Source organism: Oncorhynchus mykiss, chromosome 17, assembly GCF_013265735.2.
Source record: "Oncorhynchus mykiss isolate Arlee chromosome 17, USDA_OmykA_1.1, whole genome shotgun sequence".
NCBI lineage: Eukaryota > Metazoa > Chordata > Actinopteri > Salmoniformes > Salmonidae > Oncorhynchus > Oncorhynchus mykiss.
In genome coordinates, this window is record NC_048581.1 from 73488753 (window position 1) to 73516399 (window position 27647).

The window sequence follows — 27647 nt, forward strand, 5'->3', positions numbered from 1 at the left end:
TGTAGGGGGCAGTATTTTGATGTTTATATGAAAAACGTACCCAAATTAAACTGCCTATTTCTCAGGCTCAGAATCTAGAATATGCATATCATTGTCAGATTAGGATAGAAAACACTCTAAAGTTTCCCAAACTGTCAAAATATTGTCTGTGAGTATAACAGAACTGATATTACAGACGAAAACCCGAGGAAAATCAAACCAGGAAGTGGCCTCTATTTTGAAAGCTCCATGTTCCATAGCCTGCCTTCGTTCCATTTAATGGGATATCAACCAGATTCCTTTCCCTATGGCTTCCCCATGGTGTGAACAGTCTTTAGACACAGTTTCAGGCTTTTATTTAGAAAAATGAGCGAGAAAGATCACATCGCGTCATTGTATGGCTGGGTGCCAGCAGCGTTTTGTATGCGCAACAGCTTGGAGCAGCCATTTTCTCTCTCTCTCCTATTGAAGAAGCTACATTCCCGGTTGATATATTATCAATTATATATTGTAAAAACAACCTAAGGTTAGATTATAAAAAAAGTTTTAAATGTTTCTATGAACATTATGGATACTATTTGGAATTTTTGTCTGCGATGTCGTGACCGGTCGAGCCTGTTGATTTCTGAACATAACGCGCCAACCAAATGGAGGTATTTTGGATATAAAATAATCTTTATGGAACAAAAGGAACATTTATTGTGTAACTGGGAGTCTCGTGAGTGCAAACATCTGAAGATCATCAAAGGTATGCGATTTAATTGATTGCTTTTCTGACTTTCGTGACTTTAAAAACTCTAAAAACACTTGGCTGCTAGCTGTTTGTAATATTTTTCTTACTGAGAGAGATGTGCTTACATAAACGCTTGGTATGCTTTAGCCGAACAGCTTTATTGAAATCTGACACGCCAGGTGGTTTAACTTCTTCGATATAGGGGGTGCTCTTTTAATTTTTGGATGAAAAACGTTCCTGTTTTAAACAAGATATTTTGTCACGAAAAGATGCTCGACTATGCATATAATTGACAGCTTTGGAAAGAAAACACTCTGAGGTTTCCAAAACTGCAAAGATATTGTCTGTGAGTGCCACAGAACTGATGTTACAGAAAAAAAACAGATAAAAATACAATCAGGAAGTGCCGCATTTTTTAAAACCGCCTCATGGCAATGACTCCTTATATGGCTGTGGAGGAGCTAGGTGTCAGCTTACCTTTTCCACATTTTCCCCAAGGTGTCTGCAGCATTGTGACGTATTTGTAGGCATATCATTGGAAGATTGACCATAAGAGACTACATTTACCAGGTGGTCGCTTGGTGTCCTCCGTCGCAATTATTGTGTAATCTCCAGCTGCAGTAGTTTTCCGTTTGGCTCTGACGAGAAACCGACTGCCAGGAATGATTTTTCATCGAATAGAATTGTGAAAAACACCTTGAGGATTGATTCTAAACAACGTTTGCATGTTTCTGTCGATATTATGGAGCTAATTTGGAAAAAAGTTTGGCGTTGTAAGTGACTGCATTTTCGGGTTTTTTTCTTAGCCAAATGTGATGAACAAAACAAAGCTATTTCTCTTACACAAATAATATTTTTGGAAAAAATTAACATTTGCTATCTAACTGAGAGTCTCGTCATTGAAAACATCTGAAGTTCTTCAAAGGTAAATTATTGTATTTGAATGCTTTTCTTGTTTTTGTGAAAATGTTGCCTGCTGAATGCTAGGCTTAATGCTATGCTAGGCTATCAATACTCTTACACAAATGCTTGTGTAGCTTTGGTTAAAGCATATTTTGCAAATCTGAGATGACAGTGTTGTTAACAAAAGGCTAAGCTTGTGTTTCAATATATTTATTTCATTTGCAAATTTTCATCAATAGGAAACGTTGCGTTATGGTAATGAGCTTGAGGCTATGATTACGCTCCCGGATACGGGATTGCTCGACGCTAGAGGTTAACAACAAGCTAAGCTGTATTTTGCTATATCGTACTTGTGATTTCATGAAAATTAAATATTTTTAGTGGTTTAATTTGAATTTGGCGCTCTGCAATTCAGCGGTGGTTGACGAAAATGATCCCGCTAACGGGATGGGTGCATCAAGAAGTCTGATAAGCAGCCAGAGACAAACAGATCCAGAAGGGAACTTCCAGTGGTTACTAGTTAGGGAACTGGAGCTCCCAACATGGGCTCATAAAGGCAAGAGGATAAAAGTGCATAGTTAAATCAGAATGCTTTAGTAAACTCCAATTCAGCTTGAATTGGAATGGAATCCATCTAGTTCAAAATTGAATAGACCCCAACCACTGAACTGCTTTTAACCACAGAGTTGGACACTGAATTGAGAAGAACTGAATAATATAAGAATTGAGCCTGGAAAAAGAGAACACTGCTGTTTCAGAGTGTAGTACTGCATTATGTTTCCCCTTTCTCACAAGAGGATCAGCAACTCAACATGATTCTATGGGCTCTTTTAATGTTCTCAATAGAAGCATAGTATTGGTTGAAAACAACAACAGGAACAAAAAGGCAATAATGTTAGCAAGAATTGTGAATAAAAATGCCCTTAAAAACATATCTTGTAGAATGGTGCACAGTTAAATGTGTTTTAATGGTTATTATATCCTCCTTGTGATGGTAAAGGAGCCCGAGGCATTGGCAACACCAACACACTTAATTTCTGTTTTCCACGTCACACAAGTGCCACATGCAGTGGTACGTCTACTATCACTGATAGACAAACTTAGTGTTGTGCCAACAATCATGCCACTAACTGTCCTTCAGTAATACGTTTCAATAAAACTAGTCTGTTAGAGACAGAAGTTCTACAGGTAAACCAGGAATAGCATGAAATCAAGGCATACTGGAATCTATCTGGCTGAGATTTGAACATATGAACCTACAGACCACAGCTCCAAACACTCACCATTATGGATGTGAATTGAAAATGTCGACAGGATTATAGAGTTTAGTTTGAGTGTAATGCACTTGATTAGATCACACCACCATAACACTAGAAGAGAGAGATTATACAGTCGCTGAATGCAGCCTAATGAGTTGTGGCAAGTACCATTGTCTTTTTGTTTTTCACATAATGATGAACATGACACTCATATTCATGCCCATGTTCTGAAATGAATAAAACATTTGTCTTTTTTCAAATTAGAAGCAAAAAATCTGCTTGGTTTACGCCCCCGCAAGCAATTTTACTTAATTAGTGTGCTTATGTTTTCTCTCCATCTCCACATGAAAGATGCACATTCTTTCCTGTGTCTGTCATACACAAATAATTACTGAACTGCTCCAAGTGGAGTTTGCTGTGTGGGAAGAGAAGAAAAGGGGTTGACAAACAAAACAACAGAGACTCTTCTAGGAAAATGGAGTGTGTTTGTTTCTGTCTGTGTATGTGTGTGCCGCGAGTAAAGCTGTGTATGTGTGTCATACACAGCAGTAAGACAGTAAGACAGCTGTCTCTATGACTAACATGCCCTCTCCTGTCCCCACTCCTCTTCTCTGCCTCCCTCTCCCGTCCTCTGCAGTCTGCACCAACATAACCACTGTCCCTCCACAACAGAGGCCCATCCATCTGTTACTGTTGGAACACACAGTTTGACACTTGTGTTCCAAACCATGTGTTCTAAACCATGTTGCCAAAGTTTTTCTTTCTCCTTCTTTGTCATCCTGGTTTGTTTGCTATTATAATGTGTTATCTCTCTTGCAATGCCATGCGGTTCTAAACACTGTGAGGCAGTGAGGATTCTCAACACTCTCTCTCCACCCAACACCATGTCTGATACACCAGGGGCCCTACAACAGCAGACAGAGGCTGAGTTATGGAGAGAGTAGAGACAGTGTGGAGTGGAGAGGAGTATGGCAAGGCAGTGTATGTGTGTGTGCCTGTGGAAGTTTGAGTGTTCCCCTGTGAGAGGGGAGTGAGAGAGACAGGACAGAGTGGTTCGAGGCAAGGCGTTGTTCAGTGGGCTAGTCTGTGACAGCTGGGGCCTCTTATCAGAGCATCCGGCTGGAACTACACTGCTGCCTGCCTGGCACACTCCTCTCTCTGCAGATGGATGGACACACAGACAGAAAGAGGAGAGAGAGAGGGAGAAAGAGAGAGAAAGAGAAACCAACGAAGGGAGAGACAGACTACTCCTCCCTTTTGATGCACGCATACATGCATGCGCAGACGTGCACACACACACACAAACACACACGCACAGGCACACGCACACAATACGGAAGACAGGCTGCCTCCAGTGCGGATGTGTATGGGACTCGGGCCAGACGCCTGCAGGCAAACCATGGTCACCAGAAGAGCGAGGGCTCCTACCACCACCAAATAGAATGCCTATGATCATTCTCTATCCCCTCCCCCTTTCTGTCCTTCCATGTTGCTCCGTACCACTCCCCCTTTACTTCAGTAGCTCCCTCTTTCTCTCTTTCCCTTTGGCCCCTTTCTTCTCCCTATTTTTAGACCTGTTTTTCTTTGCCTACTGTTTATCTCTCCACATGTCTCTGTCCCTCTCATCTGTACAGCTCTCTACCCTCTTGTCAAAGAGCCATGACCTTTTGTTCTCTAAGATAGCATCAGACACATGGACTGCATCTACAGCAGAGTTGGGGCACTGCCCTGTTGAATATCCATCAGCTGATGTTATCCTGTCATGAAGACAAATGTGTGGCCCTACAGTAGAGGTCAGTCCTGGGGTGGACAGGAGACTCACCGTCCTGGCGGTCAGCTCGGGAGGATTGTCGTTGATGTCGGTCACAGAGATGAGGGCGGTGGCCGTGTTGGACAGGCCAAAGTTCAGGTTCCCCTCCATGTCCGTGGCCTGGACGATGATGATGTACTGGGACACTTTCTAGAAAGACACATCAGATCAAGTGGGTGAATGAATGAATAATCTTTCAGAGTATGTGGGGTCGGTAACTGCACTGTCACACCCCCTCATCTAACATAAAAGCATATATTCACACTAACACTTTGCACCATTGCAGCATAGAAGAGGAGTATCACATTTGCAGCTCTGACACAGCACCCCTGCCAGCATTAATAGCTCTGAGCCTGACACACACACACACACACACACACACACACACACACACACACACACACACACACACACACACACACACGAGAGTGAAGGCTTAGAAAGTGAGGGAGCTATGAGTGAGCGTGAAAGGCTCATCCATTACGGCCTACAAGCCTTACTTTCAACTCTCTGAGCAGCTCTGATCATCACTCATTCTAATGGAGGTGCCGGCACTTTAAGAAGAACAACTGTGCTGCAAATATTATAGAGAGTGAATGAACATTATTTAGCCCAGTTAGAGAGAATAGCTAGAGGCAGTGCTTTGAAAGAACAGTCAATCATGACGTCTGACAGTAGAGAAGACACAGCACACTGAGTCACTGTTCTCTCCTCTCTATTTTGTCATTCTCTGTCACACACACACACATGCACACGCACACACACACACACACATACACACACTCAAAAACAAAACTCATTCATACTTTTCCGCTGTCCATGGTGCTGAAGGTTCACTGTCCATCAGTGCAGCGATAGTGTCTCCATCTCTCGCTCTCCAGTCTCCCCTGTTCTCTCCCTGTAAGCCTTTCAGAGACACCGCTCCTCTCTGCTCTCATTAATCCATCTGGCTAAACCCCCTATGGTGCTGGTGTGGAGACTGGACGTCAAGGACAGGTCAGTCAATGTGAAGAGGAGAGGAGAGGGAAGCCCATCCTAGCCTGCTGCGTCCAACCTTCCACCATTCAGCAGCCCTGCTATCTGCTATCACTGGGCCAGTTCTGCACTGTTGAGAGCACAGCCTATAACAGCTCTGGGGCCAGGACCTGAATCCCAGAAACATTGATGGTGGAACCCATGGGGCCATCTAGTGAACCCTGATGGACGTCAGTAAAAAGCTGGGGAAAAAATCAATTCTCTCTCTCTCTCTCTCTCTCTGCTCAGGGAGCAGTGTGTTTAATAGTCAGGTCAGGTGATCCAGAGAGGCGTTTTAAAGCACTTAAACTCGCCCAGACTCATTTAAAGTTCTGCAGAGTCATTAGGACTCGCTCCACATGTTAACCTGAACTAGACCAGCTCTATGAATAAAAACTCAATATGGGCTGCTCTTTATTACAGTCATAATGAAATATCAATACCATCTTTTCTCATAGTGCACTGCAGTAATAGACCCTTTACACTCTCTCCAGACTGCCTCACTGTGATTCAGCCACATCAAGGTATCAGTAGTCCTAGATAGCTGCTGTCCAGTGGGTATCCTGACTCTGAGCAGGGAAAGGTGAGTTAAGCCTAACAGCAGGTGACACTCTCACACAGTAGGGAAAATGGGACATGCTGTCCTGCAGCACTTTGTTCATCACCTGAGAGTTGAGAGAAGTTGATCTAAGTACACACATGCAAACCCACTCGCAAGGCACACCGACACACATCCTCTCCCTCCCGTCAGTTTGGTTGCCCCAACAAGCCAGAAAAAGGGGTCTCTAATGACTCCTCTAGTCATCTGCTGAACAGAAGTCTGTTAGATTAAAGAGTCCACCTCAGAAAGGAAATAAGCCTTCTTCTTCCACCAAGCAGAACAACAGCAGTGCTTTTCCCATGGGCCTAAGCCCTTGGACTTTAAAGGGAAGTGTTGAAAGGCATCTATGGCCATAAGAACAAAGCACCGCTGGAAACGGAGGTCAAATTAGATCCTTTTTACAGGTACTGAATGAGGCCGTTTTTTTTTTACCAGAGACTGCAGAAAGAGCAAAAGGCTACAGGCTATCAGAACTCAATGGCCAGCATTTCACCAAAAAGGTCAAATGAAAACAAAAAATGGTTGTCCAATGGTCACTGTTCAGAGTTTGAGAGAAACCGAGTTTGTTCTCGAATCTTTGTTGAAAAAATGGCCAACCCAAATGGGGACGTTACTGACATTGACAACGGAAATGTAAGGTAACATTTTTACTAGCCAAACATTAATGGAGAATGAGCAGTGTGTGTTTGAGCTGTGTGTGTTTGAGGAGTGTGTGTTAGACAGGGTAGGCTGAACATTTGAGAAAGAGAAAGCAAGTGTGAATGAGCACTGCACCAGCACTTTCCGTATTTGTTCTGTGGTTTGTGTTCCGGCCTGTCAGTCTGGTACTGACCACAGTGGTTACCCTGTCACTAACAATCTCCATCAAACAGCCACTGACTCACATTTAACCCAGAGAGACTCCTTCCCATTCACTGCAGCTCTCTGAGGAAAATGGAGCACAGAGCTCCTGCTAAATACACTGTATTAAACACAAAGTCACATGGACATACAATACAAACTTAAACCTTGACCAATATGATCCACTCATGAAATACAGTCATACACAAACCCTCAAAGAAACATCCATATACATATTTGCCACCAGATATGCCAAACAGATTATGGCTAAGGTTTCTAAAGAAGTAGCCCCTAGTGCTGAACCACTTCACCATGATGAGAGAGTGATACTCAGTCCCCTGGATACGTATAGAAACGTTAAGCCCCTGTAGGTGCCCAGAGCCATGCATGGTCCCCTGCCAGGCCTCTTTCCTCCACCAAGGGGACAGTGTGTAGGCACTCCAGTACAGTGTCCGATCAATGCCCTAATCAGGCAGAGCAAAGCTGACACTTTCCAAACTGGAGCCGACACGAGTCAGCCACACAGATCAGCATCACGCCCAGCCAGGCCCCAGAGAGGCTGCAGTAGCCTGGGGGAATGAAAAGAAACAGCTCTGCCACTCCAGCCAGGGCCAGAGAGCACAGACACACCCCAGCCCAGTTGTGGCACACAGGGGCCAAGGCCACCTAAAGACAGTACGACTGTCTCACACTTAGAAGCTCTGACACCCAGCAGGCTACCTCACATTGTACTCTACCAGTTACAATCAGCTGCACTCAGGACCAGGACTCATTTATAACCGTTGCATAAATGTCACACAAAATATCTGCATGTGCCATTTCTGAAAAGAATACGTACCTCTGTGTTTTTTTGCCCACGCTACAGACAGCTAAATCGGACTAGTAGAAGCCCAATGCACTACTTTTGTGAAAATAGAATAAAAAATAAATAAAAACATTGTTTAGTTTGAAAAAGTCACTGCAAAATATCAAACCATTCTGCCCACACCCCGTACTTCCCGCGGCTATGAGGTGGGGGCAGATGGTTTGATATTTTGCAGTGACTTTTTCAAACTAAACACGCATGCTGCCTATAGCAAGTGCCTATCCATGCATTCTGCAAGATTGATTGTATATTGGAAACCATTAAAAAGTAGGCTACAGTCCACACTTCTATGCAAAGGACCAATTATTGTTTAAAATGTTGTTTATCAATAGATTATTGGGTAAAAATGTCCTGACTTGGTACAGGCTCTGAAATGAAACAGGTTTATGATTTCGGACTCCTATCGCACAGCAATACTGCAGCCTACCCGTCCTGTCAAATATTTTACGTAAGCTATCGGTCTATTTAATGTGTTGGCAGAATGTTTTTTAAAATTCAGTAATTTATGCTGTATTTGACAAAGGACTGTGACAGTTTCTGAAAGAGAAAACAATGGCAAATAGTTGTGGACCTTGCTGTCCCCAGTCCACCTGGCCGTGCTGCTGCTCCAGTTTCAACTGACCTGAGCCCTAGGACCATGCCCCAGGACTACCTGACATGATGACTCCTTGCTGTCCCCAGTCCACCTGACCGTGCTGCTGCTCCAGTTTCAACTGTTCTGCCTTATTATTATTCGACCATGCTGGTCATTTATGAACATTTGAACATCTTGGCCATGTTCTGTTATAATCTCCACCCGGCACAGCCAGAAGAGGACTGGCCACCCCACATAGCCTGGTTCCTCTCAAGGTTTCTTCCTAGGTTTTGGCCTTTCTAGGGAGTTTTTCCTAGCCACCGTGCTTCTACACCTGCATTGCTTGCTGTTTGGGGTTTTAGGCTGGGTTTCTGTACAGCACTTTGAGATATCAGCTGATGTACGAAGGGCTATATAAATAAATTTGATTTGATTTGATTTGACCTGTAGAATGTTTCAATTCAACCATTTTTTTTTTGCATAGACTTTTCCCCCAACCTAAATATGCTGGATTATCCGCAAATTCTGAAACATTGTCTAGGCTACTCAAAATAAATTCAGGAGTACAATAGCATACATACTTCAAACTAAAAGATCAACTGTCAAATTCTTCTGTAGGCTATAAACCACACTGCCTATGGGATCACATACATCAAAACTTGAAATACATAGTCTACCTATTTATATAGACCCAATTAAATGAGAGATGCAGATGGTAATTTGATGTATGGCCACAGGAATATGAACCCATCGCAGCTAGAAAAGTATATATATTTTTTAAATATATTTTCAAAATATATTTTCCTTTATTATTTTCCCCTAACCCTACCATGCCTCCCATAACTGGAGTAAACTTATAGACAACTACACTTACAGTGCCTTTGGAAAGTATTCGGAAACCTGGACTTTTTCAAAGTTTTGTTAAGTTACAGCCTTATTCTAAAATTGGTTAAATAAAATAAAATAAAAATCTACACACAATACCCCATTGTGACAGAGCGAAAACACGTTTTTAGAAATGTATGCAAAAAATGTATTTTTATTTACATAAGTATTCAAACCCTTTGCTATGAGACTTGAAATTGAGCTCAAGTGCGTCCTTTTTTCATTGATCATCTTTGAAAAGTTTCTACAACTTGATTGGAGTCCACCTGTGGTAAATTCAATTGACTGGACATGCTTTGGAAAGGCACATACCTGTCTATATAAGGTCCCACAGATGAAGGTGCATGTCAGAGCAAAAACAAAGCCATGAGGTCAAAGGAGCTCAGAGACAGGATTGGGTCGAGGCACAGATCTGGGGAAGGGTACCAAAACATTTATGCAGCATTGAAGGTCCCAAAGAACACAGTGGCCTCCATCATCCTTAAATAGAAGAAGACTCTTCCTAGAGCTGGCCGCCCGGCCAAACAGAAATCGGGGGAGAAGTGCCTTGGTCAGGGAGGTGACCAAGAACCACACCAGAGCTTGAGGATCTGCAGGGAAGAATGGGAAACTCCCATACAGTCAAGCTTGTAGAGAATATATAGACAAAATGAGAAAAAAAATCCAGAAAATCACATTGTAGGTTTTTTTAATGAATTTATTTGCAAATTATGGTGGAAAATAAGTATTTGGTCACCTACAAACAAGCAGGATTTCTGGCTCTCACAGACCTGTAACTTCGTCTTTAAGAGGCTCCTCTGTCCTCCACTCGTTACCTGTATTAATGGCACCTATTTGAACTTGTTATCAGTATAAAAGACACCTGTCCACAACCTCAAACAGTCACACTCCAAACTCCACTATGGCCAAGACCAAAGAGCTGTCAAAGGACACAAGAAACAAAATTGTAGACCTGCACCAGGCTGGGAAGACTGAATCTGCAATAGGTAAGCAGCTTGGTTTGAAGAAATCAATTGTGGGAGCAATTATTAGGAAATGGAAGACATACAAGACCACTGATAATCTCCCTCGATCTGGGGCTCCACGCAAGATCTCACCCCGTGGGGTCAAAATTATCAGAAGAACAGTGAGCAAAAATCCCAGAACCACACGGGGGGACCTAGTGAATGGCCTGCAGAGAGCTGGGACCAAAGTAACAAAGCCTACCATCAGTAACACACCAGGGACTCAAATCCTGCAGTGCCAGATGTGTCCCCCTGCTTAAACCAGTACACGTCCAGGCCCGTCTGAAGTTCGCTAGAGAGCATTTGATGATCCAGAAGAAGATTGGGAGAATGTCATATAGAGGACAAAGAATGCTGAGTTGCATCCAAAGAACAGCATACCTACTGTGAAGCATGGGGGTGGAAACATCATGCTTGGGGCTGTTTTTCTGCAAAGGGACCAGGATGACTGATCCGTGTAAAGGAAAGAATGAATGGGGCCATGTATCGTGAGATTTTGAGTGAAAACCTCCTTCCATCAGCAAGGGCATTGAAGATGAAACATGGCTGGTTATTTCAGCATGACAATGATCCCAAACACACCGCCCGGGCAATGAAGGAGTGGCTTCGTAAGAAGCATTTCAAGGTCCTGGAGTGGCCTAGCCAGTCTCCAGATCTCAACACCATAGAAAATCTTTGGAGGGAGTTGAAAGTCCGTGTTGCCCAGCAACAGCCCCAAAACATCACTGCTCTAGAGGAGATCTGCATGGAGGAATGGGCCTCACAGAAAACATTTGACCTCTGTCATTGCCAGCAAAGGGTATATAACAAAGTATTGAGATAAACTTTTGTTATTGACCAAATACTTATTTTCCACCATAATTTGCAAATAAATTCATTAAAAATCCTACAATGTGATTTTCTGGATAATTTTTTCTAATTTAGTCTGTCATAGTTGAAGTGTACCTATGATGAAAATTACAGGCCTCTCTCATATTTTTAAGTGGGAGAACTTGCACAATTGGTGGCTGACTAAATACTTTTTTGCCCCACTGTATATATAACATTCTATTATTTGCAGGAATTTTTTATAAAAATGTCAATTGAAAACTAAGTTTTGAATCCAGCGTCGTTTGGTGTATCAGTTCATAAACATGGAATCGATACATCGAAAATCTATTCAACTATTTTGCAATCTATATGACAGAGTGGTCCATTTTTTGGTTCTTTAATTAAACTGGTATACTTTTTTATTTATTACAATTTTCTTTGTCAAAGTAACAGATACAGTAATCTCGGTTAACCCAGAACTAAAGTATTGCGTAATTGGTCAGATGCTCGATTAAGTTCTGGGTCCTTACATGTCATTAAGAGAAGAGATAGAATGAGGATCCAAACCAGAATGAAGAGCTCTATCCTCTCTCTTTGCAAGTTATGGGCATGTCTAAGGGCCAAATGTCCACTCCCCTTCTGAAATTTGAAACCTGCGAAATCGTGATTTGTCCAAATAACCAATGCCGAAAAGGAACCGGAACTGAGTGGATAGGTGACAATGCAGTGGGAAAGGACGAGGGAGATCCACGGCTCTGTAAAGGTGGAAGCAGAAACACTTTTTATTCTGTTGGCGTGAGTGAATAAATGGAGTGGAATACTGTAACATCTAAGAATGAAGCTAGAAGGGCTAAAGTTGTAAATCAAGTATGATAATGCCTCATTGCTTGTTGGAGTACGATTCATGAACAAGGATATATTTTGGGGGAAACCCGTTTGCAGTAACAAAGATGGTGAAGGATGCATTGGGAGAAGTGGAGTCAGTCAGACTGACCAAGAGTGGTATGATGTTGATTTCATGGTTGTCAAAAGAAGAAAGTGAGAAAGCATTGTGGCTCTGCAAATTATTGACGCATGAAGTGGCAAGTTATGATTATCGGAGTAGGGCACCGATAAAAGGTGTCATATCAGGTTTCTCGGTAGATATTGAGGCTTCATGGTTTAAGATGAACATGCCAGGAATAGTTGATTCACATTGCTTAACCCGCAATTTGAATGGTAAAAAGGAAGAAAATCTTGATGAAGAATTTCTCCAAACTCATATAAAGCTGGGATATATGAGATATGCGGTGTGAGCTTATGTACAAAAGTTGCTTTCAATGTCATAAATGTTAAAAAGTTTGGCCACGGGTCAAGTGTTTGCAAACAGAATATCATTGTTGAAGAGTCTAAAGATGCACTGTGTTGCAATTGTGATGGGGATCACATTCCAGAGTTCTCTGAGTGCAGGAGGGAAAAGTAGAAAGGATCAGGGCTGTCGAGACGTTCTTCTATGCGAGTGGAGATGATGAAGCCTTGGCAGTGAATACCCAGCAGCCTGTGGATGTCAGTCTGAAGAACGCTGATTTTGTTGAATTTATTGTGGAGGTGGTTCATTTTACAGGACAAACAAACAAAAAAAGAAACTGGAAATCATTGTGAAAGCAGCTAAGATAATATTGGATTTCCAGGACTTCACGGCTGAAACATTGCTGGGAATACTGACTAAATATGTTCCCCCATCTCAGGTCCCAGAGCCTGCTTAGGGATCTGAGTACATTTGACTAAGTGAAGGAGTACATTGAATTTAGTTTTAGTTTTTTGAGAATAATATGTTTTATTTATTTAAAAATATATTTTTAAAGTATCTCAGTTTTCACCCCACCCAGTAGGTGGTGGCAACAAACCTTTTTGGATGTAGTCTGCCTATAAAACCTTAAAGAAGAAGAACCGGAACTAATGTTGCTTGTTATCTGTATCATAACAGATCTACGGTACCACTTATGTTTACGTAGTCTGTCCACAAAAATGTTAAAGCCATTTCTCTCAGTTCCACTCAATTAGTAGTTACTGCTCTTTTGCTTGGCAGAGTAACTTCTATATGTACAGTGGCTCTATTTCTCAGGCAGAGAAAGAGGGTCCCAGAAACAGCTTAGCCCTGCTTGTTAACCCGTGTGCTGAAACATGCAGTAATACGCGATGGCACGGGAGAGGTGAGGTCAGGGGTGCAGTGAGTGGGAGGGTAATTGGCATTCAGGAGTGTTCAGGGCTGGGTGATGCTGAAGTGCCCTTCATGTCCCCCTGCTCTCCTCCTTGCTGAAGAGGCTCCCTCACCCCTTAATTAACACATGAATATTCCAATTAGACACCAGTGCTACTGATGAAGAGAATTAACTGCTACAAAACTGTGTGTGTGTGTGTGCGTACTGGCATGCGGGTGTGTGCATGCATACAGTACCTGTCTGTTAATGCCTGAGAGTGTGTTTACAGTATGTGTGTGACCGTGAGTGTAGGTGGGTGAACACCCAGTTGTCCCAGTTTAATGGGGAGGATCAGTAGGAGAGAGGCAGGTGGGATTGGGCTACTGCTCTATCTAGATTAATGGGGTTGACTCCCATTCAATCAGCTGTGGGGGGGACCAGGGAACAGGGAAACAGGCCCTGCAATAACTGCAGACTGACGCCCGACTGTCAACACTATACTATTTAACATCTATACTTGAATGAGAGAAGGGCATGCACACATACATAAGGAACTTGCACGAAATTGGGTTTGTTTCTTTTCCTGAATATTCACCACAAATCAGATATTAAGCAACTAAACCTGGCAGCCATACCAGTCTTTTATTTTCCATAGAGGCCAAATCGGTCTGCGTTCTAAAGGATGGTCAGGCTGGAGTTATTGCCTCGTGGGACTATTGGGAAATCTCTGAATATAAACGTTATGAGACTCGTGGTGCCAGAGCTCAAAGGTTTATACTCAGCACTTGTACTTTTATGGCTTTGGTAAAATCATCAGACTAAGTGATGAGTATCAAATAATATCATAATGATAGAGTATGTTATACATTTATGTCTTTGGACCATTTAGGAGTAGGATTGGCGGTTGTATTTTGCCCTGAATGTCAGGCCACAGAGAGTTAGGAGTGAGAGTCTGAAATAATGAGAGGGACTGTGAGAGACAGACTGCAGGGTGTTAGGAGTGAGAGTCTGGAATAATGTGAGGGACTGTGAGAGACAGAGGACCGGCATGTGTTCCGGTCCTCTGGCAGTCTCTATGGGGGTGCCACAGGGTTAAATTCTCGGGCAGACTCTTTTCTCTGTATATATCAATGATGTTGCTCTTGCTGCGGGCGATTCCCTGATCCACCTCTACGCAGACGACACCATTCTGTATACTTCTGGCCGTTCCTTGGACACTGTGATATCTAACCTCCAAACGAGCTTCAATGCCACACAACACTCCTTCCATGGCCTCCAACTGCTCTTAAACGCTAGTAAAACCAAATGCATGCTCTTCAACCGTTCGCTGCCTGCACCCGCACGCCCGACTAGCATCACCACCCAGGATGGTTCCGACGTAGAATATGTGGACATCTATAACTACCTAGGTGTCTGGCTAGACTGTAAACTCTCCTTCCAGACTCATATCAAACATCTCCAATCTAAAATCAAATTTAGAGTCGGCTTTCTATTTCGCAACAAAGCCTCCTTCACTCACGCCGCCAAACTTACCCTAGTAAAACTGACTATCCTACCGATCCTCGACTTCGGCGATGTCATCTACAAAATAGCTTCCAATACTCTACTCAGCAAACTGGATGCAGTTTATCACAGTGACATCCGTTTCGTTACAAAAGCACCTTATACCACCCACCACTGCGACCTGTATGCTCTAGTCGACTGGCCCTCGCTACATATTCGTCGCCAGACCCACTGGCTCCAGGTCTTCTACAAGTCCATGCTAGGTAAAGCTCAGCCTTATCTCAGTTCACTGGTCATGATGGCAACACCCACCGGTAGCACGCGCTCCAGCAGGTGTATCTCACTGATCATCCCTAAAGCCAACACCTCATTTGGCCGCCTTTCTTTCCAGTTCTCTGCTGCCTGTGACTGGAACGAATTGCAAAAATCGCTGAAGTTGGAGACTTTTATCTCCCTCACCAACTTCAAACATCTGCTATCTGAGCAGCTAACCGATCGCTGCAGCTGTACATAGTCCATCGGTAAATAGCCCACCCAATTTACCTACCTCATCCCCATACTGTTTTTATTTATTTACTTTTCTGCTCTTTTGCACACCAGTATCTCTACCTGCACATGACCATCTGATCATTTATCACTCCAGTGTTAATCTGCAAAATTGTAATTATTCGCCTACCTCCTCATGCCTTTTGCACACGATGTATATAGACTCTTTTTTTCTTTTTTTCTACTGTGTTATTGGCTTGTTTATTGTTTACTCCATGTGTAACTCTGTGTTGTTGTCTGTTCACACTGCTATGCTTTATCTTGGCCAGGTCGCAGTTGTAAATGAGAACTTGTTCTCAAATAGCCTACCTGGTTAAATAATGTGAGGGACTGTGAGAGACAGATTGCAGGGTATTAGGAGTGAGAGTCTGAAATAATATGAGGGCCTGTGAGAGACAGACTGCAGGGTGTTAGGAGTGAGAGTCTGAAATAATGTGAGGGACTTTGAGAGACAGACTGCAGGGTGTTAGGAGCGTGAGTCTGAGATAATGTGAGGGACTGTGAGAGACAGACTGCAGGGTGTTAGGAGTGTGAGTCTGAGATAATGTGAGGAACTGTGAGAGACAGACTGCAGGGTGTTAGGAGAGTGAGTCTGAGATAATGTGAGGAACTGTGAGAGACAGACTGCAGGGTGTTGGGGGCGTGAGTCTGAGATAATGTGAGGGACTGTGAGAGACAGACTGCAGGGTGTTAGGAGTGTGAGTCTGAGATAATGTGAGGAACTGTGAGAGACAGACTGCAGGGTGTTAGGAGAGTGAGTCTGAGATAATGTGAGGAACTGTGAGAGACAGACTGCAGGCTGTTGGGGGCGAGAGTCTGAAATAATGTGAGGGACTGTGAGAGACAGACTGCAGGGTGTTAGGAGTGAGAGTCTGAAATAATGTGAGGGACTGTGAGAGACAGACTGCAGGGTGTTAGGAGCGTGAGTCTGAGATAATGTGAGGGACTGTGAGAGACAGACTGCAGGGTGTTAGGAGTGTGAGTCTGAAATAATGTGAGGGACTGTGAGAGCCAGACTGCAGGGTGTTAGGAGTGAGAGTCTGAAATAATGTGAGGGACTGTGAGAGACAGACTGCAGGGTGTTAGGAGCGTGAGTCTGAGATAATGTGAGGGACTGTGAGAGACAGACTGCAGGGTGTTGGGGGCGTGAGTCTGAGATAATGTGAGGGACTGTGAGAGACAGACTGCAGGGTGTTAGGAGTGTGAGTCTGAGATAATGTGAGGAACTGTGAGAGACAGACTGCAGGGTGTTAGGAGAGTGAGTCTGAGATAATGTGAGGAACTGTGAGAGACAGACTGCAGGGTGTTGGGGGCGAGAGTCTGAAATAATGTGAGGGACTGTGAGAGACAGACTGCAGGGTGTTAGGAGTGTGAGTCTGAAATAATGTGAGGGACTGTGAGAGCCAGACTGCAGGGTGTTAGGAGCGTGAGTCTGAGATAATGTGAGGGACTGTGAGAGACAGACTGCAGGGTGTTAGGAGTGTGAGTCTGAAATAATGTGAGGGACTGTGAGAGCCAGACTGCAGGGTGTTAGGAGTGAGAGTCTGAAATAATGTGAGGGACTGTGAGAGACAGACTGCAGGGTGTTAGGAGCGTGAGTCTGAGATAATGTGAGGGACTGTGAGAGACAGACTGCAGGGTGTTAGGAGTGTGAGTCTGAGATAATGTGAGGGACTGTGAGAGCCAGACTGCAGGTTGTTAGGAGTGAGAGTCTGAAATAATGTGAGGGACTGTGAGAGACAGACTGCAGGGTGTTAGGAGCGTGAGTCTGAGATAATGTGAGGGACTGTGAGAGACAGACTGCAGGGTGTTAGGAGTGTGAGTCTGAGATAATGTGAGGGACTGTGAGAGATAGACTGCAGGGTGTTAGGAGAGTGAGTCTGAGATAATCTGAGGCACTGTGAGAGACAGACTGCAGGGTGAGAACAGCTTTTCATAAAAGACTCTGCCGACAGCCTGCTGATGCATTATGGGATAAACAGAGTTGACCCTCCATGATCTCCCTCATTAGTGATCTAAGAAGAAGTGGGATAAGGAGGGGCACACACCTGTAGGGGTAGGGTAGAGGATAAATCAGGTGAAATCCATTCCCATGACCCCCTCCAGGAGGACCAGTACGTGTTGATATTTTATAGTCATTAATGGTGCTGTTTGCAGGGTTGGGGTCAATTCCATTTAAACTACTGTCAGCTGAATCGGACATGAACAGTCTCTAAACATTAATAATATAATTCAGTTCCTGAACAGACTGGAATATAGATAGGAATTGACCCCAACCCTGTCTAACTATTTTACTCATAATGGTTAAGGTTTAGTCTAGGGAGGGAGGGAATCCTGAGTTAGTTATTAAGGGCAAAAGGTGACTGACTGGTGTACAGGGGTGGTGACCTATAGGAATGAGAACACCATCCACTGTCAGCCTATAGCTAACACCAACAACATACACTGTGGATGTGCAGTATGAGGCTGACATGAAACTGATCCAACAGGAAGTCAATGCCCCTTCATCCCCCCTGCTCCCCTGACAGACAGTGTGACCTTGTTGTGCTACTGACCTCCCTGTCCAGGCCGGCAGCCATGGTGAAGATGTCTCCCGTCTCACTGTTGATGGTGAACATGTTGGGGATGGGCATGTGGGGGGTCTGGGACAGGATCCGGTAGCGCACCATCCCATTGGCTGTGGTGTCATCATCTGAGTCGTTGGCTGTCACTTGCATCACCAACGTGCCTGCCAACAGAGAAGAGAAACAGCCAGCAACAGTTAGAGGAAAACACTGTGAATCCCTCAGTGAAGGAAACACCTCCTACTGGCAAAGACAGAGCTAGGATCAGTCATACAAACACAAAAGATGATTTAACATACGTGCCCCATTCTCATACACCCATTTGAAAACAATATAAATGTCAATATATTTAACTTAACGTAAAATGTATTTCAAATATATCTACATACATTTGGCATATAATTCGGCATATGACATAGTTTGTCCCTTCAGAGGATACTTAAATTACTCTTTACATGTTGATCAATGGAGATATTTTAACATTCTGTCATAAAGAGCACATGTTTTCTAAAAAAAACAAAAGAATTCCCATCTCAAGAGGATAAAATACATTTTTTTAATTACTATAGTAAGTGCCTATCTTCAGCTTAGCCTGTATGTAGTCTGTTACCAAAGGTTGGGCTTGTACACTGCCAGTTCTGGAGTCTTGAAGGGAATCTTCACTTTTTCTACTTCATATTCATCCTCTCCAGCACCACCCGAACATCAACATATGTGAAAATTGTGTTTTTCTATGTTTTGCAGTAAAAAAGGAAGAGAAAGAGAAGTGTTTCCAATGACATTATCAACCAATTAGTAGACAATTATTAGGCAATGCCTACTCAAAACTGGTCAAAATCACATGGATGCCATTGGAAACACATCTTTATCTTCACTACAAAACATTGAAAAGTGCCATTTTCACATATATGGTGATGTTGTGGGGTGGTACTAGAGATGATGAATATGAAGTTGAAATATTTACGTTTTCCTTTAATGATACTGACATTCGGAAAGTATTCCTACCCCTTGACTTTTTCCACATTTTGTTATGTTACAGCCTTATTTTAAAATGGTTCAAATGTTTTTTTTCCCCCTCATCAATCTGCACACAATACATTATAGTTGAAAAGCAAAAACAGGTTTTTAGAAATGTTTGCAAATGTATTAAAAATAAAAAGTGAAATATCACATTATCATGCTTCATGTTGCAGCACCTTTGGCAGCGATTACAGCTGCGAGTCTTCTTGGGTATGATGCTACAAGCTTGGCACACCGGTATTTTGGGAGTTTCTCCCATTCTTCACTGCAGATCCTCTCAAGCTCTGAGGTCCTGAGCACCTTTAGGTGCCTTTGGCAAACTACAAGGGGGCTGTCACGTGCCTTTTAGTGAGGAGTGGCTTCCATCTGGCCACTTTACCATGAAGGCATGATTGATGGAATGCTGCAGAGATGGTTGTCCTTCTGGAAGGTTCTCCCATTTCCCAGCTCTGTCAGAGTTACCATTGGGTTCTTGGTCACCTCCCTGACCAAATACCTTCTACCCTGATTTCTCAGTTTGGCCGGGGGGCCAGCTCTAGCAAGAGTGTTGGCGGTTCCAAACTTCTTCCATTTAAGAATGATGGAGACCACTGTGTTCTTGGGGACCTACAATGCTACAGAAATGCTTTGGTACCCTACCCCAGATCTGTGCCTCGACACAATCCTGTCTCAGAGCTTTACGGACAATTCCTTCGACCTCATGGCTTGGTTTTTGCTCTGACATGCACTGTCAACTGTGGGACCTTATATAGACAGGTGTGTGCCTTTCCAATTAATGTCCAATATTTTGAATTTACCACAGGTGGACTCCAATCAAGTTGTAGAAACATCTCAAGGACAATCAATGGAAACAGGATGAACTCTGCTCAATTTTGAGTCTAATAGCAAAGGGTCTGAATACTAAACTAAGTATTTCTGTTTTTAATTTTTAATACCTTTGCAGATTCTAAAAACTGTAAGTAGATTTGATGAAATCTTTTTTTCATAATTTTAGAATAAGGATGTAACGTAACAAAATATGGAAAAGTTCAAGAGGTCTGAATACTTTCCGAATGCAAGTGCAGATGACAATAAAGAACTCAGTTGTTAAGACAGTAACCAATTCATTACAATATGATTTGGCCAATGTTTCATATTTGCAATACATTTGAATGGAAACACATATTTCTTACAAGTAAAATCAAATGTAATATATTTCACAAGGCATTTCCAAATACATTTCCAAATATATTTAACAAAACACATCAATAAATATAGTCTAAAATACATTGTTTGATGTATGTATGTATTTTATAATGCATTTTGAAATACATGAAATACATTTTCCGATGTATTTAACATATTAAGGTATACATTTTACATACATTCAAAAAACATTTTGAAATATATGTGTATTTTAAAAACAACACATTACACATTTCCTAAAGAATTTATAAAAATATATATTTTAAATGGGTGGTATGGGTGCACACACAACCTGAAAATAAAACACACACACACACACACACACACACACACACACACACACACACACTTCAAACCTAATTTAATTTCAAGCCCATTCCCTGCATCTATGTCCTCAGTGAAGGGAAACTTTCTGATCAGGGGCTCCTGGGGGGAAATAAGTAGACAATACAAACTCATCCCATCCTTGTATATAGTAGACTGTCAGGCAGGCAGGTTGAAGTTCCTTTCTATAGAGTCCATTTAGTAATGAGCAGCACTGGCTCTTCCGCCATTTCCCCCATCCATTACTTCAGCCTTCCCCCTGTCCTTAATGCTCCAATGCGCTCTCGCTATTTGTCTTGGAATCATGGGTAAAAACAAAGCCATTTAAGGCTGAAGGTGTGTGTGTGTGTGTGTGTGTGTGTGTGTGTGTAGACATGGAGGGGATGGGGGGGGGGGGGGGAGGGGGGGGTGAAAGGGCTGTGTCCCAATCTCCCCGAGCAGAATTATTGATTTGTAAGAGCTTGTCAGCCAGGCTCACAAATGTGACCAGGCAATTAGGAGCACTCTGTGCAGGAAAAGGGAGAGATCACCTCGTTCCTCTCCCCAGCTCAGGGAAAATGTCTACTCTCCATCAGGCAGCCATTTAAAGGCTGCTACTGCTGCTGAAGCTGCTGCTGCACCAGGAGGAGAGCTAGGCTCCTGTCAGCTTAGGGGGATAGAGTGGCAGAGGCAGAGAGACGCAGGAGCACACACACACTAAGGTTGTTATACTGTATAAGGAGGTAGAAACAAAGAGGAGAGACAGGGGGAGAGACGAAGAGGAGAAGAGACAGATAAGCATATACAGAGAGATATAGGGATGCATAGACAGAGACTGAGGGAAGCGCAGGAAGAGAGAAAGAGATAAGCAAAGAGGGATGGAGAGATAAAAGAAAGAGAAACAAGAACCATTGGAGCTAATCCAAGGTCACTTTTGCTGTAGATCAGCTGCAGAACTAGGCACAGGGACAGTATTAGATAGGTTTAGGTAGTGTAAATATGTAGAATTTTAGACAGGAAGGAGAAGAGACACATGATGGGTTCTCACAGCTACAGGTGTTTGTTCTGTTGGCTCTCATAATTGGGCAGAGATAGCACCATCATTCCCGTTACAGCCAGCATCGACGGGATAATTGTAGCTGAGAATTCTATTTCAAACTTCATTAAGTTTCAAAGCAGGATTTGTCACTTTTCCCAAGGAGAGAAAAAAACAGAGACAAAAAAAACAGAGAGAAGGGGAGAGAGAGAACCAAGGAAGGGAGCGAGAAGAAAAACAATTACCTTTATTCCAGAGAGGAGAACATCAATATTTGAACAACCTTTCAGTCCGAAGGAGGAAAAAAGAAGTGATGTATCGTACGTGAACTCTGACATCTTTAATTTCAATAGGAGGGATTCCTTAATAAGCTTAAAGAGTGCTCTTTGTCTAAGAATGTGGCCATGCCTGAAAGGGTTAACCTCTTAGCCCGTTTAATTCCTTTTTAATTTGAAAACTAATTCCAAATCCTAATTGCTTTACCGCCAAAACCGCTGGGGCTGAAAATTTCACTGGTGGCAGGCAGGCAGGCAGGGAAGGCATGTTGGCCATTTGGTCACACGGGAGAGAGAGTGAGGGAGTTGAGACCACTGTTGGGCTCCATCAACTTCCTAAACATTACTGAGCTTGAGGTTAACACCTGCCTTCCAATTACAGAAGGAGAGAGAGAGAGAGAGCGAGAGAGAGAGTGGAGGACAGAAAAGGGGGCAACATGAGAGAGAGTTATGGACACAAGCACAGATGCAGAGAGATACCATGGCAAGAAATTGAAAGTGATGGAACGGGAAAGGGACAGAGAATACAGAGGGCAGGCAGGAAATGACACTAAAATGGGTTGGCAAAAGAAAAAGAAGAGAAAAGACAAGAAAAGGAGGCTAAGAGGAAGATAATACCATGCATTTAGAGGGGGCCAGGAAAGTAGAGTACAATAGTGATTTGGGGAGGCAGTAGTAAGTGAATGAGTGAGTGGGGAAGGGCAGGGCAGGAAGAGAGGTAGAGGGGAGAGGGATGTGGCAGATAAAAGGGGACACAAAGCATAGTGGTCACACAGAGCTGGCTCTAATGGCACTGCTGGCTCTCCCAGGGCTGTTACCAGAGCACATTGCAGCTCCACCCACCATCATACACAACCCTGGCAAGCCCGTGAGGGGCTAATAAAAACCAGCTACCAGAAAATTACCTCCAAATCTGACCGCATTCACACCTCAATGCATGGGCAGTCAGAACATTTTAACTGCCCAACTGCAATGTCTCTTCACATCTCTTCACAACGTTCCATGCTGAGGGAATATTAGAGTACAGTACAGTACAGACTTGAGGGAGAAGAAATCTCTTTTATATCTCTGGTGTAAATAAAGTCTCTAAGGAACAAAACATGTTTACGATATCCATGCCGGTTGTGTGTTTGTGAATGTAAAACTTCAGAATTTGTAACAAACCAGAGCACTCACTGGTGTCTGAAGCTACTTTCCATCAGCATCTCTGGGTGACCCTTCCTGCTAAATGCACTCCCAGCTCTGAGACTCAATCTATTTGGTATTAATTGTAACATAGTGGCTCCTCTGTGAACAATCAGCCAGGCAAATGTGCTCTCCTGCACTCAGCGCAGAATAGCAGTCGGTCACACACTCTGGGTCCATTACACTGCCTGAAACATCCCTGCGTTCCTCCATCTCTCCTCTCCTGTGTACAGATGCTGAGGCCTAATTAGCCCCCCAGGCCAAGAGGCAGTGGAAACTCTCAAGTCTTTCTCCGACTGTTGCAGCGCAACGTTCAGCAGCAGATGATACTCTGTCAGCCATTGACTTGTCATTCCTACTCACCATCACTCACTGCTGTCATCAAATGGACTCATACTAGCCACAAGTTCTGACTGAACTCAATTGTCATGAAACGCATATACAGCGATTTGTTTCTCTCTCTTTCAAACAAACTTATAAAGAGGAGCACCCACAATGTGTTTCATGTGGGGAAGTGCTTAGTAATGAGTCTCTCAAAATGAACAAATTATTAAAACAACACGTCCTGACCAAACATCCACAGCACGATGGTAAAACGAGGGAGTTCTTTCAGAACAGGGCAGAATGCTTCAGGAAACAATTGTTATTCTTAACTGGAATAAACTGATTTATGCAAGATGCTTTTTGAAGGAAACTCACTCACAGTTCTGGGTTATTCATCTACAGCAGGAAATGTTCTCCTGCCTGACTGAGAAAGCAGTAGATGTTCTGATCCAGTTCGGCACCACATACCTATGCATGCCAGGGTTCTCAAGTACAGAAACAGTGTCGATGCTGAGCCTGACCTCAGTGTTACACTGTCAAAAACTGAGCCCAGAATAGACATGCTTGTTGAAAACTTCAACCAGTCACACACCTCTCATTAGGATTGTGTGTGTGTGTGTGTGTGTGTGTGTGTGTGTGTGTGTGTGTGTGTGTGTGTGTGTGTGTGTGTGTGTGTGTGTGTGTGTGTGTGTGTGTGTGTGTGTGTGTGTGTGTGTGTGTGTGTGTGTGTGTGTGTGTGTGTGTGTGTGTGTTTTCTGGTCTACATCTGTGTGATGTGATCAATCAGTTTATTCCAGTTCAGAATAAAAAAAGATGTATTTTAACAGCATCAGTTCCAACCTAGACTTTCTATCAACAATAATTTATACAGTAAGATGTACAGTAGGCCTGATCATTTTTCATATGTACTGTTATTTAGGGTTGCACTATCAAAAAGCCTGTGTGTGTGTTCTGTTATTCATCAGTGTGATGTGATCAATCAGTTTATTCCAGTTCAGAAGGAAAATAATTGATTGTATTTCAACAACAACAGTTCCAACCTAGACAGATATGTAAGAGTGTTTTTAAATGGGGAAAATGAACATTAATATATATTAATATGGATATTTAATGTCATTATTATTTGATTTTGTCTATGTTGCATTTGTTTTAGACATAAGGGCAATGAAATGTACCAATATTTATATATCGTTGCATATTCTCTTAAGCTTGGGTCCCAGGAAAACACAGAATTTCTAATTTGGTCCCAGGCTGAAAAAGTTTAAGAGCCTCTGCTTTATATAAAGCAAACCAGGCGGAATCATTTTCTTGTTTTTTAAGTTTATGGAAAGCCAGTGGCACACTCCAACAATCAAGACATAGTTTACAAAAGAAGCATGTGTTTAGTGAGTCCGCCAGATCAGAGGCTGTAGGGATGACCAGGGATGTTCTCTTGATAAGTGTGTGAATTACACAATTTTCCTGTCCTGACAAAATGTAATGAGAGCTTTTGGGTGGCAGGTGAAATGTATGGAGTAAAAAGTACATACTTGTCTTTAGGAATGTAGTGATGTAAAAGTAGTCAAAAATATGATTAGTAAAGTAAAGTAATACTTTCAAGTACTTTTACTTAAATACTTTACACCGTGCTTCTACACCTGCATTGCTTGCTGTTTGGGGTTTTAGGCTGGGTTTCTGTACAGCACTTTGAGATATCAGCTGATGTACGAAGGGCTATATAAATACATTGGATTTGATTTGATTCTCATTTCAGAGTGTCTCAAGTGCCAACAAGATTGAGAACTCTTTTTTCATCACTGACTATAGCATTTTGGTGTTTTTCCGCCAAATTTGTCTGATCTCCTATGCATGAGGAGAACGTGGTGGTGGTGTTGAGTTTTTTTCCCCCATAGACAAGGGTTCACTAATGTCAGTGTAACTTATCAATTTACAATAACCATCCAATAACTTGTAGAGCTCATGCGGTAAGTGCTAAGCAAACTCGTAGAACACCCTGGTGATGACACATGAATGAATACACACCACTGATCATTTTCCCCTGTCTGAATCACAATAACAATTGGATTAGTTCTAATTGGATTACTAATTATGTAGTGTAATTGCCAAATTACTTACATGTAAGACTGATCAAATCCAATGACATGCTTGTTTCTGTGTCTACCCCGATGGGTGTACGTCTGTGTTGGCAAGCGTGCCATTTTAAACCCAGTTTCACTGATGGATTGATTTGACACAGAATGTTGCATCTGGCGACAGCGATAAGGGCAACTCCCCGCAGGTCTGTCTCTTTTAATGGTTTTATATAGCAGCCATAGTAGATGGAGGATCAGCTGTAATGCTTCAGAGGCATTTTGATATTAAGAGTCTTCTAGTCTTATAGAAATATCTATTTTAGAGCTGAACACATCCCATCCCCCTTTACTGTAAGCAGTTAGAAAAACTCTCCTTCTTGGTCAAATAACCCTTACACAACCTGGAGGTGGGTTTTCGGTCATTGTCCTGTTGAAAAACAAATGTCTCACTAAGCGCAAACCAGATGGGATGGCGTATCGCTGTAGAATGCTGTGGTAGCCATGCTGGTTAAGTGTGCCTTGAATTCTAAATAAATCACAGACATTGTCACCAGCAAAGCAGCCCAACACCATCACACCTTCACCACCATGCTTCATGGTGGGAACTACACATGCGGAGATCATCCGTTCACCTACTCTGCGTCTCACAAAGACACGGTGGTTGGAACCAAAAACCTCAAATTTGGACTCATCAGAACAAGGGACAGATTTCCACCAGCCTAATGTCCATTACTCATGTTTCTTGGCCCAAGCAAGTCTCTTCTTCTTATTGGTGTCCTTTAGTAGTGGTTTCTTTGAAGCAATTCGACCATGAATGCCTGATTCACGCAGTCTCCTCTGAACAGTTGATGTTGAGATGTGTCTATTACTTCAACACCGTGAATAATTTATTTGGGCTGCAATCTGAGGTGCAGTTAACTCTAATGAATGTATCCTCTACAGCAGAGATAACTCTGGGTCTTCCTTTCCTGTGGCTGTCCTCATGAGAGCCAGTTTCATCATAGCGCTTGATGGTTTTGCGTCTGCACTTGAAGAAACTTTCAAAGTTCTTGAAATCTTCTGGATTGAGTGACCTTCATGTCTTAAAGTAATGTTGTACTGTTGTTTATCTATGCTTATTTGAGCTGTTCTTGACATATTATGGACTTGGTCTTTTACAATAGAAATGAAGAATATACATTTATATAGAGAGACAAGAGAGAGCGAGAGAGAGAATAATAAGCTAATTAGTTGTGACCTACATTTTTTAAATACAAATTGACAGTGTTGTAACCCCAACACACTCTGTCTTTGTTTTTACAAGAGAGTCGCAGTCAGTTGAAAATACAGAATTTTTTTAATACGTTTGGTTCTCCTCGCTAATTAGCAGGTCTAGAACAGAGAACAGACCCACGCTCCACTGAGGAGAGACTATTGCAATGTGTGTGTTGTGTGTGTGTGTACTCTTTCTTTCTCTCTCTCGGTCTCTCACCTGCATTGTTTATAAATTCTCCTGCCATTAAACTTGGCAGTAGAACATTGCCTGAACACAACGTAGATAAACATCTGGTGTCTGAACACAATGTAGATTAACATCTGGCCTTCATCTCTGACTGGTAAAACAAGTGTTCCTCCAATCATGACATGGTCTTCTTTCTACCTTTAAAGTCATCATGCCTCCGTTCATATACTTGAAATACTTGAAGAAAAAAGACACTATTTACTGTCCTAGTTTATGTACCTGGCTTTGAGCCTTCAGCCACAGAGCCATTGTAGACCTGGTTCTGGAACTCTGGCCGGTTGTCATTCATGTCGATGACGTAGATGTATAGATCTATGGGGCTTTCCACCTTGTTCCCATTCATGTCCACAGCATGGGCCCGCAGCTGCAAACAACAAAACAAAAAAACATATGAGCATTGTATAAATCCTGTAAATGCAACAGTAACTTTGACGATAACTAAAGAAGCACTGATCGACATAAAACATCAAAGGAGACATTGACATAAACATAACAGGACACATTGTATACACAGGCTGGACTTCATCCTGTAACTGCAATGGTAACTTTGAGGCTAATTAATGCAGTACTGATTGACATGAACCATCAAAAGAGACATATTGACAAACATAACAGCAATTAATCCTTTGACTGCAATTAATCCTGTCATTTCAGATCTCTTCCACAAGTGTGTCTA

General features: G+C 42.7%; 1 protein-coding gene across 3 annotated transcripts in view; it reads right to left on the reverse strand.

Annotated features, from left to right (window-relative positions):
- The window catches only part of LOC110494541 (cadherin-4), a 350356-nt gene that overhangs the window by 15027 nt on the left and 307682 nt on the right, over nucleotides 1-27647 (reverse strand). For all 3 annotated transcript variants that reach the window (XM_036950599.1, XM_036950601.1, XM_036950600.1), the window contains exons 7-9: nucleotides 27191-27335; nucleotides 18062-18234; nucleotides 4697-4834 (exon numbers count right to left, since the gene is read on the reverse strand). In XM_036950599.1, the coding sequence (XP_036806494.1) occupies nucleotides 4697-4834; nucleotides 18062-18234; nucleotides 27191-27335 (456 nt within the window). The remainder of the gene's footprint in view (nucleotides 1-4696; nucleotides 4835-18061; nucleotides 18235-27190; nucleotides 27336-27647) is intronic.